Source organism: Charadrius vociferus, unplaced genomic scaffold, assembly GCF_000708025.1.
Source record: "Charadrius vociferus isolate BGI_N301 unplaced genomic scaffold, ASM70802v2 scaffold272, whole genome shotgun sequence".
In the NCBI taxonomy this organism is placed as follows: domain Eukaryota; kingdom Metazoa; phylum Chordata; class Aves; order Charadriiformes; family Charadriidae; genus Charadrius; species Charadrius vociferus.
The window spans coordinates 1,833,055-1,849,803 of NW_009647421.1; the positions used below are offsets into that span (position 1 = coordinate 1,833,055).

At 35.4% G+C, this 16,749-nt stretch overlaps 1 protein-coding gene across 1 annotated transcript in view; it reads left to right on the forward strand.

Annotated features, from left to right (window-relative positions):
• FER (fer (fps/fes related) tyrosine kinase) overlaps positions 1 to 16,749 on the forward strand; it is a 164,170-nt gene that overhangs the window by 33,870 nt on the left and 113,551 nt on the right. The window contains exons 7-9 of the mRNA XM_009880479.1: positions 234 to 353; positions 3,109 to 3,231; positions 7,155 to 7,344. Of these exons, the coding sequence (XP_009878781.1) occupies positions 234 to 353; positions 3,109 to 3,231; positions 7,155 to 7,344 (433 nt within the window). The remainder of the gene's footprint in view (positions 1 to 233; positions 354 to 3,108; positions 3,232 to 7,154; positions 7,345 to 16,749) is intronic.

Here is a 16,749-nt window from a genome sequence, read left to right on the forward strand (position 1 = left end):
ATACCCCTTGAGAACCTTGGTTATGCTGTGGTCTTGATTCCGAGAATTTTATGCCATTTTATGATCTGATATGATTTTAAGATTATGTTCTTTATTCAAAGGAGAAAGAATTTCATATGTAATTTTAACTATATTCTAGTTATTAAAATAATTCAAAACATAATGATTTGGTTTATGGTTTACTGAAGTACACATATTAATTTTGAAAATATAACATTTATTTACTAAATTAGGTCTACAGAAGGTGTTGAACAAGAAATAGAGTTTGATACATCTTTACTAGAAGAAAATGAAAACCTTCAAGCTAATGAGATCATGTGGAATAATCTAACAGCAGAAAGTTTACAAGTCACGTAAGTCTTTCTTTACAAATCTTTCATCATTTGGAAATGCTGTTATACCTTGTACCTAGGCTCACACAGATCACCGCATAGCTGTGTACTCGTTTTTAAGGTCCGGTTTCCAAAAATAATATTTTCATGCTGTCGACTCCTTCCCATAATGGTTTATTGTTCCTTTGCACAAAATGCTTCTCCTCAGTCTCCCTAAAAGTTTGCCGACACTTTCAATATATGTTCCTCTCCTTGCTGATTAATTTATACAATGCCTCAAATCCATCATGAATCCTCCTTGGGAACATACTGATTCATCTTCCCAAAAGTGTTTCCACATTCAGTAGTCCAGGAAAAATAATGAGATTGTTTGATGAAACCACTGAGTACAGTGACGTAGTCAGTGATTTGAATAGCAATGCAGAAAATTTTCGTAAGTGTGTTTATTTCACTTGTTTTCTGTTTGCATTTGTTTTCCAAAGTAAATTCTTACTCATTATTATGACCTTTAAAATACATTAACTTACTAACACAGATGTAGCTGGTATTGCATTTCATGGAGCTTTTAGCTATCCAGGGTGATAAACTACCTCTATATATTTTGTTAATATATTGTTTACTTAAATCTTTTCGTTACTTTTACCAACCAACTTCACCTTTAATCATTTGCTACTGGGGAACAAATCTCCTGCTGAGGTTATTATGTTCTTATTCTATTATCAGCCCCAGCTTTTGACATAAAATGGTCCAATGCAGTCACTTGTGAAATTGCAACTCTTAATTGTACATTTAAATTTTTTATATTGATCATAGCAATTTAAAATGGAAGATTCAGAATTTCATTGGTTGATGATGTTTTTGTTTTCTCTACTGTATTTCAGTCCATGTTTAACTTATTTGAAGTTTTTTTCCTTTAGAAAGCAAAACTGATCTAAATAAGATATCAATGATGTATTGTGGGGTTTTTTTAAGCTTTTTGAAAGTTTTCATCTGCTTAATCAAACTATAATCCTTAGTTCTGGTAGGTTTTTCTGAAAACCAAAATCATTGTGAGTCCTAATAGCAGTGAGGTATTTCAACTGTAAACACATTGTAGTGTCTTCTGGGGATTATTCTATTCTCTGTGTTTTCTCAACATGACAGAATCTCTGGATTTTAATAATTCCTTTTCAGGGTCATTAACAATCATGTCCTTTTTCCTCTGCCCTCTGATTACTTTTTGTAAATTTATTCCTTAATAGGTATTGAAATAACCTTTTTAATATGAAGTTTCAGTCTCCTCTGTTAGACTCCTCCTTAGTCCTGAAGCATCTTCATCTTTCTTATGGAAGGATCCCTTGATAATTAAAGCCCCTCCCTTCCCTTTAAACATGTTCCTATTTATAATATATTCTGCATCGCTACTAAATTGACATTATTTCTGCTTAAACTGTGTAAATGTACATCTAGATATACTTCAGCACAGTAACAGGAAAAAAATATACTGAATTTTGTGAATTAGAGAAATTTTATGGTGTGGTATTATTTTTGGAACAGCAATCAAATAGCTCTTTTAAGTGTTGCTGTCTTTAAGGTGTTCACTTTCTGGTAGAGATTTTGGACTCTGAGCAAAAAAGTTTAACTGTATTAAGTCAGACCAAAGATTGACCTAACCAACTTTTCTCTCTTGCATTAGCCAATAGGGAAAAGTCTAGAGAGGAGAACAAGAACAGAGTAATAGTACAGTGCTGTTTCCTCAGAATGATCTCTCAGCCTCCCAGAATTTTCAGCTCAGAAATGTTTTGAAACAGAAGTAGTATTTGTTTGTAATAGCCTTACAGGTAGTTTATATTAGCCTTAGAAGTATTTTTAATTAACTAATTTGTCCAGTCAGTGTCAGTATGTACAAGTATCTGGTCTCCACAGAATTTTTGGTCAAGGAATTCCAGTGATTAACTTTCTATTATGTGACCTGCTACTTAGTTTCATTTTATGGCTCTTAAGATCTTCTTTTGGAAGAGAATAGGAAAAATCTACTCCTTTCTGCATATGATATTGTAAATTTCTGTCATACTCTTACTGTGTGATCTCTTTTTCAGAACCATCTTTAGCTTTAGTCTGTCCTTTCACAAAAGTTACTCATATCCTTTATCAAGCTTGTCATCTGTATTTGAATGTTTTCAAGGTTACTGTATTGTTTTTGAGATGAATGGCCAGGATTGCACAGGTAGTCCAGATGCATAGTTTAGAGGGAGGCATACTGAGGTTTCCTGTATTCTTGTTCTGCTTTGTTTTTAACAAATCCTAAAGAGTTTTATTTTTCTGATCACTGCAGTGGATCAAGCCAGTGTTTTCATGGAATCTTCTACTTTAATTCTAAGATCTCATTTCTGAGTGGTAATGAGCATCTTAGAGTCATCACCTACATAAATAAAGCTTTGGATTGTTTTTCACCCTGTATATTTGCTTATTTGAATATGCATTTAAATTGATCTTCTAAATGACAGTCCAGTTATTGTGTATCATAAGATCCAGAATAATCCTTTTGTATTCTTCACATTTAGCCCCTTCCCCTTACCTCAATATTGTATAGTCTACATTCTTTGTCACTTTTTAAACTGTTCTTTTATTTGAATTATTATGAACGTATGAAGCAGTGCAGATTTTTGAGAAACTGCACTAGCTCCTGGCACTGTAAAAACTATTTATTCTTATGTTCTTATGTGTCCTCTTATATTCCTAAATACATACAGTTTGTGTATTCACAACATGAGTTTCTGAAATCTATGTCTTGCAGGTTAAAAACAGTAATAGAAGAACTGATTCAGACACAGCAAACTCTTTTGAGCAAAGAGGAACTTGTATTGGAACTGGAGAAGAAAATAGAAGAGTCCTCTAAGACTTGTGAAAAAAAGTCTGAGTAAGTGGAAATGAAGTTTCAAAATATAATAATTTGAGGGAAAAGTGCCTATTATGCAATTCCTAGCACTTAAATAAAAAATAACCTCCTTTTGTTCTGCTTTTGTAGAAGTGATTATTGTGAAAAACAAGTTAGTTTCCCATCTTTAAAATAACCGTTACCCACAGCAGATTCTAATTTATTGGAGAACTGAGCGGATCCATTAGTTTAATGTAATTGTCATAGTGTTGGGTGGCTCAAGAACTGGACCTTTGGTTAGTATCATAACTTCAGCTTGATGGAAGAAAAGGAGTCTGTTCAGATTGCCTCTCTGAGTTTATTGTGTAGATATAATTTTGTGAAAGACTTTTTCAGAGTCATGTGCAAGACATGTACGCTTCCGTATGCAATAATATGTTGGAACTCGTCAGGTTAAGTTCATTCTTTGTTGCATTTTCTTTACAAAACTGAATGTAGATCTGATACCCTGTAGCACTGCATAGTAAATAATGAATGTGAGGGATTAGTGAGTGTTTTACAGTGCCATAAATAAAACATTATTATAAAGAATAAGTCCTGGACAAGATCTTTAGGTTTTTTCCTACCTCTTGTTAGAAAAATATTCACATCCTAGCCTAAACTGAACTTAATGCAACAGATAAAGAAAACTTCTGCCTGTAGTGATGTTTTTCTGATTCTTGTTGCAATCGGTCATAACCTTATTCACTTCATCATAAATATTAGTTTACAGTACCAGTGAATTGGAATGCAAGTCCTCAGGTAATCCTGTCTTCATTCACTGAAGAAGTCTTGAAGCTCCTGGTTGAAGGCATCTTGTCACTTGACACATTGGCTAGTATTTCATTCATATCCAAAACTTTATGTATGTGTATTGATATCAGTGTTTTGATTTGCTACTGTTTTGATTTTCCTGTTCTTTCTTTGATGAAGTTCACACGTACTCGTGGTATATTTTCCAGTTTTTGGGTTCTTGACTGATCTTCCCTGCTGCATGTTGCTTAAGGTTAAACTGTATTTTAACTAGATGAGTTTGGTGGTGTGGTGGGGTTTTTTGTTGTTTTTAGGTTGGGTTTTTTTCCCCTCAGTATTGTTTTATTATCAGTTATCTCTCTCTGAAAATAGTTCAGGCTGTCCCTGTGTTTCTTGCTGTGGATAAGCTCCTTTGTCTGATCATGTAGCAGATATTTGTGGTGTTGAGATTATTTCAATTCACACTGCACCAGTATCTGGAGCTCTTACTAAAAAGGCATGAAATCTGGCTTAGATTTCTAGTTGTAAGCTAAATGTTTCCCTGAAGTCACTCCAGTTCTGATTTTTCATCGCTCATGTCTTCCTCCAGCAGACCCTGTTTTCATTTTTTAACTGCAGTGCAGAATGATCAGGATGTTTTTGCACAAACTTATGGTCCCTAGAAGATCTCATCCAACTGTTACCTGATCTTAACTGCTGTCATAGCATATGGCACTGGCCTCAGTGCTGCAAGGCACGGTGAAAGGTAAAGGTAGTTGAGCAATAAATGAAAGCTTTGCCTCCTGAGCCAGAGGTTATTTTGTTGTTTCAATGCAAGTCTATTGTCAGGAAAGAAAGTGAAGGGGTCCGCTCCAATTGCAAGAACTTTAGACCCTATTTTATTGTTGACCCTCACCCAAGGTTCTGAGCTTTGCACTTCAGTGCTGAGGAAATCTCCTTGTCTGCTTTATCTGGGCAAAATGATGGTAAAATTCTGCAAAATCCTGTTTTCTTGTTCTTCAGTTGAACCAGTTTGTATTTCAGCTGTCTCTCCACTTCTTTCTGACACAGCTCCAGTACCACAAGTTCTGAGTTGTTTACAGATGTTGCAGTGGCAGTCTGAGTTGGGTCTTGAAAACATTTCTTGGTGTCTGATTCTGGCAACAGTATGAATCGATCTTTGCATGTGCTGCGCTTTTCATTAATGTATGTACAGAAGTATATCTCCAGACCTCTGGTTTTGTGTTCCTCCTCAATATTTAGCTCTATTGGTACTATTGTCCTGGCACCAGTATCCCTTTCTGCCTTCTAGTTACATTATCACCTGCAACCCAGACAGTGTTTTAATTATATTTTATGTATATATGTGTATGTCAAGCATACCATCTGCCCTCCCGACATGGTAGCATATTGAATATTTGGTTTTTGATTCGCTTTGCCTTTTTACCACTTCCCAACCTGTTGCTCTTTTCTGGTCTTGCCAGGATTCTTCACACAAGATCTCACTCTGTGAGGTTGCTAGTAGCTCCTGCTAGCCACAAGGACTGTAAAGTTTGCACTCATGCAAGTCATAGGCAAATAATTGTGTAGGTTCTAATTCCTTATGCATAGTTTGAATGGGGAGCATTCTATGTTGGATTTGGGCAAATGAATTAGATAAGAATCCATCATGCCACAGTTCAGGAAAGAGACTAGCTCGTGACTTTTAACATGTGGGATATGTGTTGTTACCTCCAGATCACGATGAGTTGAAACCATTCAGTGTTTGGGATGTTGTCATTCTAGCCAATGTGTGTTAACGAAACCCCTACTGATGGTGGAAGGCCATCATTTTCACAGGGTGATCTCTTTTTTTTCTCTCATCTTGAGGACCAGATAAAAGAATATTATGTTGAGGATAATGTCATCGTAATTGTGCATTTCTTTGTGTGATGCTTTTAAATGTGTGCACTCTCATGCCAAACCTCAGTTTCAGATCCTCTGGTTGTGTCTTTGTACATCATACTTACCCTTTTTACATGAATGATCATTCTGCTATTTATACAGAGTTCTGTTCTTTGGTGACTTAGTACAATGCTTGTCTATATGAATACGATTTTTATCTTTTCCTGCAAATGAAGGTGGTTCCCTTATCACTTTGCAACCTGTTTGAATAGTCATTTGGCTCAGCATAAGTTTGTGAAGGAACAATCTCAATATCAAAGACTTTTAAATTTCTTTTTTTCTGCAAGGGTAGGGCTTGCACGAGGGTCTGTCCTCCAGGGATTATCCTGAAGATACAGAGTGACAGAATACTGTGATTTTTCTTTATACTGTCCTTTGTAGTTCTGGTCCCTCTGCCTCCTTCATCTGTTCTTGCCGACTGTGAGAACTCTGCATCTCTTTATGGGCCACATGTCACTGGGCTTCAGTTGAATGGTTTTAAGGGTGTGTGTATTGTACTGTGGATGGTTCTGTCTTTTAGGCAGCTTCTGTCCATCTTTGGTTCTTAGGGATAACAGAGTCATCTAGGTACATGTAGGTTGTTCTAAATAATCTGCCAGTCCTTCAGTAGTGACTGAATTATGTCTGTCTTGGAGTATTCAGAGGTATGGGCGGTATTTAGAGAAGAGCCTTTAAAACATGCAGAAGACAAGAAAAAATTGCTTTTAGCTCCTCATAGGGTTCAATTTATTTAGCTTCATAGAAAGAATGTTAGACTGCAATCCAGAAATACTTATGCAGTACAGGACCTTTCGATTCAGAAGAGACAACAGATATCTCTAACTTGACGCCAGATGAATTTATACTGGATGTAAAGTGAGTTTAATAGTTCAAATTATTATTACAACAACTATGTGGATTGCAGTGGGCTTCTCATCACTGGAAATGATAATCTAAAAATGTATTTCTTCTCTAAAGGGTAGGAAACCCTAGTGTTTATAAATTCAATCAAAAATGGATGAAAATAGTCATTTCGTCTATATTACAACACGATTTTTGTGATACATTGAGAAAAGAGCATGGCAAAGTAGGGGTTCGCTTGCATTGTCTTGTAGCTTTGAAAATTTTCTAGAATTGCTTCATGTGATCATGTCTTTGAACAAATAATTATGTTGAAGAATATCATTACTTTTTTTTTTTAGCTTTTATGAAACAAAGTATGTATTTCAAATCATGTATATTTTTAAATTGTTTGTTATTTTTCTCTGCAGTATTGTACTCTTGCTGAGCCAAAAGCAAGCGCTGGAAGAACTTAAGCAAACAGTTCAGCAATTAAGGTGCTCTGAGGCAAAATTTGCAGCCCAGAAAGAACTACTGGAACAAAAAGTTCAAGAGAACGATGGGAAAGAGCCACCACCTGTAGTGAATTATGAGGAAGATGCCAGATCGGTGACTTCCATGGTAAGTTTTACATCTGTTTTGCTGAATTGTACAGCCTTGCTATTCTACTTTAGTCCTGGGATCAGAGTCTCAAGTTATTCACAGAGATGACTGAAGTGAATAAACTTCACTTTGCATTTTTGGAGACTTGGTTTAGCAAAACAGTTCAGTTGTGTGGGTTGTTTTTAAAGTTGCGATGACTTGTAACACCCTCTGTATGTCTGTTGACTTGGTTTGGTCTTCTGAACACTTGATGCTTAAATTCTTATTAGACTGTTTTATAGTCAAAAGTGTAAATCCTTAAATAGATATAGTAAAGATGACTGAGTAGCTATGGGTAATTTCATTGGCTGTGTTGAAGAAATACATTCACAGTTGTAGACAGAAAACTGTAAAAGCTGTTGGAATCACACATTGTGTAATTGAGAACTGAATTTTATGAACTGTAATTACTCTTTTCTTTAAACAGAAACAAACACTGGTTTATTTGCAACTTATTTTTAAATGTTTACGTGCTCTTAATAGTCAAAAGCAACTTGTTGCGCTGTGATGGTAAGCCATGTAACTTAAATAAGTACTTTGCTCATGTTTGTGTGACTTCCTGTTCTCAATTGTATGCAGCTATGTGTAGAGATAGCAGGCCACATAAAAAAGCAAACAACCACTACCTGTTTACTAAAGGGACAAGCAGTAGTGTTTGCTTTTATGGATTAGGTTTGACACATACAAAATGCTTGTGACTTGTTTTCTTTAGAGGTTTAGCCTGCCATTTCTTTTGGCCCGCAGAGCAGTAACTCAGTGAAGTGATAATGAAATAGTTGTATCTGAGAGAAATGCTTTTGTTTTCTCCATTTGTGGAACCAAGTTTGAGTTTTCTTCGATTCCCATTCTATGGTTATACTTAATTGCCAGTATACTCTTGCTTCCACTACTGCTGTTTAATATTTACAAGACACTGGCAGGTGATTGCCATTTTCACTGGTAAAAAACATTATTTTACAAAGCTTGTATGCTTGTCATGAACTAGGAGGAGTTGATAAAGTATAAAAAGATGGAGAAGGAGAAAGGAAGGATCAGGATAATGATTGTGAAAGATCAGGAGGCTTGGAATCTTTTTGGGGTAGGCTATCTTGTTAGTTATTTCATGTAATATCCTGTAGTAGTGCTAATGTATATTGCCTGTAAGGGTTAGTTGAGATGATGAGTCTAATCAAGACAATAGTATTCTTCCACCTCTGTTCAAGATTTCTAAAATTTGTTTTCTGGTGTCCAAATCTCTGTTTCAATGAGTGGGAGAAAATAATCCTTGCATATATGTACAATACCCAGTGAAGAATTCTGACCTCTTAATTTTTTTTTGAATTAAAACCATCTATGATAATTTATCTTTTTTTTTTTTTGTTGGAGGATGTACATACTAAAATTTCTAGAATGATGGAAGAAATACATTTTTGCATATATCAAATTTACTGAGAGTAAGAAAGCTGTTGCTATTTTGGCTTCAGAGGATTTAGTCTTATAATTCATATGCACCATAAAAATAACAGAATATGATTTAAGTGCTTGGTGATTTCCCTTAAGTAAGTTATTTAAGACAGGCAAATACCACTTAAGTTTTGTTTAACTGCTAAGTTGATATCCTGTACTAGTAAAATTGACTAAAGAGCAGTAGATAGAACTACAATATAAATGAAACTTTTTTCATATTGCTGTACCTTGAGAGGGCAGTATTGACTGTATCTCAAGATGAAAAAATAATACACTGATGAGCAGTTTGTATAAATAAGTATCCTGGTGATTTTTGTAATGGGATTTTTTTTAGTAAAACTCCTTAAAATTATATGGCTGCTAAATGATCAGAAATGAAATGTTCTTGCTGCTGATTGCTCATCCTGATATCATTCAAGAGGATCATTGTTCCTTCAGCTATAAATCTGTTTAGGTTTTTCCTTTTTATCTAAAAGGAGTTCATCTAAATGTTGTCTGATACTGCATTTGAATGTGGTTATTTACTCCTCTTCAGAAATTAATCGTAAACACTTGTCTTACAAATTCTTTTCCTAAGAATGACAAAATCATAATTGGCTTGTGTTGTGAGCATGCATATGAAGTAAATTTTAATGTAGTCAGTCACAAGTCTATTTTCTTGGTAATTTAAAATTAAAAATATGATATACAAAACAACTTTGTGAAGTTTCATGTCTCTAAGTATGTGGTGTCATAAATACAGCTAATTTCATAGTGGAATAGTTCGCAAATTGTTTTGTTTTCCATCTCTTACATTAGGTAACAGTACGATAGAATGCTAACAACGAATGAAGTACTGAAATGTTGTTCGATGTATTTTTATAGGCAGTGTTAGGTTATGTGTGTGTTATAACATCTTTTGTTTCCTTGTTCTTTTTTGCCTCTTAACTGTAGGCATTTTCATATTTTGTTATTGTCTTCAGTGTGGTTTGCTTTGGTCAATATACTTTATTGTTTGTAGAATGTTAGCTGTGTATTGCTGCTCAAATACGCTTTTTAAGAAAAAAGGAAATTGCTGGATGATTCTGTTTTGTTCAATCACTGTAGCATGGCAAAGAGTTAAAAGCATTCTATTTTTAGCCATTTCCAAACATGGTATTTAACGATTTTAACATCATATGTGGAAAAATAAAACATACTTTATTCTTTCTAGCATTTATACTTTTCTACTGAGATAACCATGCAAGTCAGAGATAATTTTAATGGTGAAGGTGCAACAAGTTTAAAATAATGTCTTTGAGCCCCTTAGAGTTATGCAGTCATGATACTATGCCCTGTGTGATCAAGAAAATCATAGTTAACTTTTTGTTCTATATTTACATTAAAATAAGGAGATAGATACTAAGAAAAAGCTGGTTATTCCTTGTAAACAACTGGGGTTTTGCCAAATGTGGTAATATCCAAATTGTTGTATATTATGTCACTTTACAAAATTAACCAGCAACTGGAAGCTTGAATTAACTTTTCAGTGTTTAGGTGTCCAGTCAATAGATGTACGGCCTGTCATTTCTCCTAAGGTACATACAGTATTCTTGCTATTAATATGATCTACAGAACATGACAGTAGTCCACCGTAATTAAAACCAAGAAAACAACAACTTCTATATGTCTAACGAACTGATTAGGAATAAAAACATCAGTAATATTTGGAATATTGCAGTGCCAGTTAAACATTTACTCAGGTAGTTAAGTACCATCATGGTGGTTTGCATTTCATAGTAAGGTTTCAAAATTACAGCATCAGTATTGACTTGGAGATTGTTACAGCGTAGGAAATCTTCAGGGAGTGCTTAAGCCTGGCAATAGATTTAGTTAATATAAAATAGTAATTAATTTTGTTTAGCAATAATATAGTAAAAACTGTATCCCACTTTAATATTGCTTCTACTTTTTCCTTACATGGTAAAACCAGATATTATAAAGGTGCAAACACATTATTTTTAAGAATATATATTTAAAACCATATGGTTTTCTCACTATAGAAATGTTTCATATAGATTTATTTTGCATACTGCATCATTATACTGGAACCACTTATAAAACTGAGACTTGGTATACAGGCTCTGCAATATTTCAAAGACTTGTCAGCAGGTGGAGCTCAGTACCAGAAGACTAGTTATGACTGAATACTCAAAATTTTTCATCATTACATATGTTTAAAAAAGGCATATGAGATACAGAAAAGTGGAGGAAAAAATGTTTCTTCTCATCTGTCTAATATCTAAATTATCTGAAATGGTGCTTTGGTTTCAGTCTGATTTTTTGAGTTGTTTATTTTTTTTTATAAATAGTAAAATACAACTGAAGAAAGAACCTAATGCATGGTCTTCAACAGCATGTAAGCCAACTAAAAGATCAGTGCAGCTATAGTGCCCATGGAGCAAGAGTACAACGTCACTGTTCTTTCTCCATATGCTCCTGAAAGAACTTCCAGTTCAGCTTGGTTAGGATGGAAAGGTCTGGAGTACAGATGAGTCAGGAAGGACACTGTAATGCCTCTGGTAACATGAACTCATAAAAGGTACACAGGGCAGAAAGAAGCTGAATCATCATGATATCATGATACAGCCAGTGGAATGGATCTAACTGTTTCAGGAGAGTGCCATGCTTAAAACTGTATGCAGTGGTGTAACAGAAAATGGGTATTAGTGTGTGATTTTACATTTCTGAATTTCTGTTTTATCTGTTGTTACAGAAGGAAACAAAACAAGTTCATTGCATATCTAATTGGTTTTACTGTTTGTTATTCCTTTTTAAAAGACTTCAGAGATCCTATGCTCAGCGATTGCTTTAAAAGTAAGATAAGCCAGCTTTTGGTGAAGATTGTGGTAAATAAAAAAAGTGTTCTCAGTGGTTATCGAAGAAAAAATATGAAATGCATGAAACAGTGCTACAGTGCTAGTATCATTGTTTGTAAATTATTCTAGAAGTACCTTTTTATTTTCCTAATCTGAATGCTTTGTATTGCCATCCCTGCTTTCTAGAATCCAGGACTTAGTGCTCCTTCTAATAGTGTGATCAACAAACCAATAGTCTTAGAGTTTTCCTCTGCAGGACTGAGTTTGAAGCAAATTCAGTATTCTCAGTAATATCATAGTTGACAAATTTAATCAATTTGTATGTTTTGAATTTTTTAAAGTCACTTACATAAATATGAAAGAGCACTTACAGTAGTTGGTTATATGATTAAAGATGCTTCATTAAATGCGTTTTAGATGATGTATCATAAGGCCCTGAAACATAATCTGCTGAGAGATGTACCCGCACTCTAGGGGGACTCGTTTTCCCACACTGTCTCAGGCTATATAGGATCTTTATTTGCAAACAGATGCAGGGAAATGGTTAGCTTCTGTGACAGCCTGTTGCAGCAGTAACAGAAAGCTTGATGGTAGAGATAAAATTGTTTTTTTTTTTTCTTACTGACTCAGAAGAATTGAGGAATTCCTACGCTTTGTAATGCGTTGCCAAACAGCTTCCTTGTTTATCTGTCATGTAAGTAATTCTCTAGTAATTTGTGGCTCATGACATTTATATCAAACTAAGCTTATATGAGGCCATATATTAGGAAGTGGTAGGGGAGACCTTCCCAGTTATTGGATTTCTATATTTATAAACCTTGTAGACTTCACTGTGCTATTCCAAGATTTTAAGGTCCTTGTTGATAGAAACAGGGCCAAAGTAAGTCTGTTCAGCACTGGTGTCCTTAGCCTTTCTCTTATTTTTGTCTCAGCAGAGGAAACACTGCCAGTGCAGTCATGTTGTAGAAATTGTGCCTATTAATTCATAAAAGACTTGGAAATAAACAGTTGTATTTGTTGGATGCCTGGACAGCTAAAGTTCAACTAAGTGATCTTTGGTTTGGGCCACTTTCCAAGCTTTCTGGCTGGGACCTGCATTTCTGGCTTGCAGCCAGAACTTAACATGGAGCAAAAATGCTCCAAATGTCAGATGCTTCTAGGAAGCGTAGAGGATGAACTCAGTCGCTCCTGCTCTCAGAGTGAGTATGTTCTAGTTTCTGTTTCTTCTCTTAGTAAATCCTACTCGCCTGACGGACATACATCAGAGGAAGAACAATCTAAAAGGAGATACTAAGGGAATAGACAGATAAACTCTGTCATACTTTGTCCCACGTGGGTATTACTGACTGGTCCAGAATTTACAAGATGGGAGGTCAACGGAGCTGTCAAGCCTCTTTCCAGTGAACATGCCTAGAAACTTGTAAAGTAAAAGATTAACCTGACAGTAATCTTTTCATGGACTAGGGCTCAGAAGTTATGTATTTCTTAAGGTTAGCATATTATCAGTCAAAAAGTGTTGAGCAATAATTTAGTCTTGGGGAAAGGCAAAATCAGAAATGTGAGCGAACTTTGGGAGGAACTGAGGGAGGTGGCTCATTCAGAGTAAACAAAACTCTCAGAATATTTTAAGTGCAGAATTAGTTTACCCTCTCCCTATGAAGGAGAGTATATGTACTTGAAATAAGTACATATACTTCTCTTGAACTGCCAAAAATATATCGAGAGCTTTCAATTTTCCTTGAAGAAGCAGGCTTCATCATAGAAGTGTTGCAGCATTGCATACCCACTAGGGATTTGTTATTTCAGTCAAAATATTCTCTGTGAATTAGGAAAGCTTCACTCAGAAGTTTCCCTTCGAAAAGAAATCGCATTCTGATATCCAGCATATGTTTCAGTATGTGTTGGAATGTTTGTCTATGTGCTGGGAAGAAAGTAGTAATTCTTTGCCAGAATTATCACTGTTGGCTTCGTGCATCTTTCTCATAGCGATGGGCCTGAATTAGTGTGGTTATTAACTTCTTACAGCCTCTAGGCAACACACAGGAAATAATGTGATAGAATCTGGTGGCTTTAAATCAATCTCTTTCCTTTTTTTTTTTGTCCTTTTTAAGTGGTTCACTGAAAATACCCTTGTTCTTAAAGGCAATTACTATGCTGTTAAAAGTCTTCAAATCTACTATAAAATTTTTCTTGGAATTAGCATTTATGATTTTAATCTAGTGCCACTGGTAGTTTATTGCCAGATTTGAAGCATATGGTTTTATGGTTTGCTTTGTGGCTTTTGCTCTTTTCTGCCATGTAGGGAAGCTCTTACCTGCTACAGATTGAGAAATCAGATGGCAATCTAATTCATTTTTCAGCACTCCCCTTAAGATACAGACCAGATCATTTTTTATTGTCCTTTTTATGTTTTAGTGTTGGTGATCTTTCACAGTGGGGTAAATGAAATAGCATGTTTCAGATATCACTGAGCTTTTTTCTTTTGGTCATCCTGCAGTAAGATAGATGCAAAATATTTCTGGTCAACTTGGGGTCCAGGTGCCTGAACATCAACATTAATGCCATTTTTAGATTGCATAAGGTATCCTGCCTAACATCAAGCTGTGATTGTCATGTGTAGTCCAGTTCCATGTAGATGTCTTGAATATAAGAATACTAGATATTATATCCAGACAGGTGAAGCCCACTTTCCAGCAAACATTTTGAAGATCTTGGCTCAAAAAAGTGTTTAATGGTAGGGATAGTCTCTGTAATCCAGTCAAAAAATTCCAGTATTACTTATCTCAACTTCTTTTTTAGGGAGGTACAGAAACAGGCCACAAGAAACTTACCTTTATTTGACTGTTGTGTTAGGGTAGTGAGAACGGCAATGACATTTGTATGAAGATAGTAGTAGATATCCAGGAGTTTCTGAAACTAACATCCTCATCCCAAGAAGAAGCTTGGAGTATCACAACTAAGATGCATGGAAATACAACATTCTTGAAAAATGATTTAAGGCCTTTCCTTTTGCGGCACTGTTGAACTCTGATGAATTACTTCTATTTTTAATCAAATAACATTCCCAATCTGTAACACTGTGTGGGTCAAAAGCAGCTTTATTTTCTGCGAACAGAGTAGTTTTTTTAATCTTTTTTTTTTTTTGCCCAAGCTTCTTTTTGCAAGCAAGAATTTGTTGTCTGGAAACTAGGTTGTAGCTCTGTAAAACTCAAGAAAACCTCCTGAAACAAAAAACCAAATTAAGGGTAGAAGTGAGAATGACTTATCTGCCTCTAAATTTTCCTTAGTCTCACTCAGTGCCTTTAATAAGACATTTGCTAAAAAAAAAGGAAATATCCTCTTCCAGAACGTGTTATGATTCTCTCGGTAGAGGAGGTTGTTCTCGGGGAAAAGTTCAGATCTAACATCTATGAGATGCTGAATTTAGATCATCTCTTTACCGGGTCCTCCTAGCTGGTCCTTTGGTTCCTAATCATCATTTACTTGCGCAAGTAAAGTTCTTAGTCAAATAATTTCTTTTCTGTTAACCCTTTCAGAGAGATATTAAAACCAGTTGGAGAAGGTATTTCAGTGGACTTCTTTTGAACATTTGGGAGCTTTATTAAGTTTCATGATCACAACATCTTGAGAGAAATAAGATTATAGATATTTCCTGTCTTAGTGTACCACAGGAATTTGTGCTATAAGTAAATAAAATTATGGGGAAAAAGTCTCCTCACTTTCTTTCTTTGAGATTCAATTGCACTTGAAAGTCTCGTCACATAGGCAGTATCCAAAGATACTGTGGGAAATGAGTCCTAAATGGTTGTTAGGGTGCAGCAAGGGCCAACTGCTCGAAGAGGAGGGGTGATCCAGGAGATAAGGGCAACCACAAGCTGGGCAGTGCCGTCACTGATGGGGTGCCATCCCACAGGGTCTGAGCACAGTGGCAGAGCCAAATGTCAACAGGGTCCATGGGCAGCTCCAGAGACAGCAGAGCAATGAATCAGGTTCAGAGTCTGACTAGGAGTCCGGTCAGGAGCAAGCAGAAAAGGGCTTCAGGAAGTAGTGCCTTCAGGACCCTGACATTGATACTCTAATAGATGCTTACTTGCTTGCTGAAATAACTACTTTAATTTATTGCTCTGTAGATTACTTGAATGAGAGGATGAGAAAATGGATCCAACTTGAAAATTTCAAGATGCATGTGCTGTTTTACAGGTTGTCAGTGTTAGTGTAATTCCATGAGAGTCAATATTTCCACGAGACTGTGGCTTTGCCTTTTTCAACACATGTTGTCACTGTGATGCTTGGGTGCTAAATCAAAGCCTAAATAGTACAGTCAAGAAAAATACAGGATACAAGTGATGTAGCTTAAGAATTTAAAGAATTAGGAGCTATATCTGCAAACCTTTGGTTTTGATGTGCCTCAGAATTATTTGTTTTTTATCCAGATCTTGGCTTCAAGTACTAAGATGAAATAAAATCACTCAGTATTTGGTTTTATATGTAATATAAACTTCTGCCATTCCCCCTTTAAATTAATTTTACCCAGTTTTGCCAAAACTTTGTGACAATGAGGATTTTCACAATGGCTAACATAAGTGAAATTATCTCACTCCGGAAACCTATATTTAGCATTTATTAAGTGACTGGGATAAAAAAGATCACCAAGAACTGAAGGTAGGAGAGAGAGAAATGGAAACTTGAATATATTGGTGCGGGGTGTGTGTGCTAAAATGGGGTGCTTGACAGTCTTGAGAACTTCTTTATCATGGTAACCTGAAGTTTTTCATCTCACCCTTGTTAATTGTTATACTGAATTCATTCTGGGTGAGAGATAATGTTGCAATACATGAGAAGCTGATGTGACTGAGCAGGCATTACACTGAGGTGACTGTATACCATTGTACTAAAACAGGATGTGAATTTTATAATAATTTTAAGTGAGTGAAGATATGTTTAGAGAGTTCTTCTAAACCAAAAAAAAAGCGCAAAAAAAGTAATTTCTGGATTTAAAAAAAGAAAAGAAAAGAAACTTTTAGGTAAATAAGTCTTTCATTAGTCTGAAAGAGAAGCCCCAATCCTCAAGGACAATGAAGGTTCAGAACAGCTGATATAA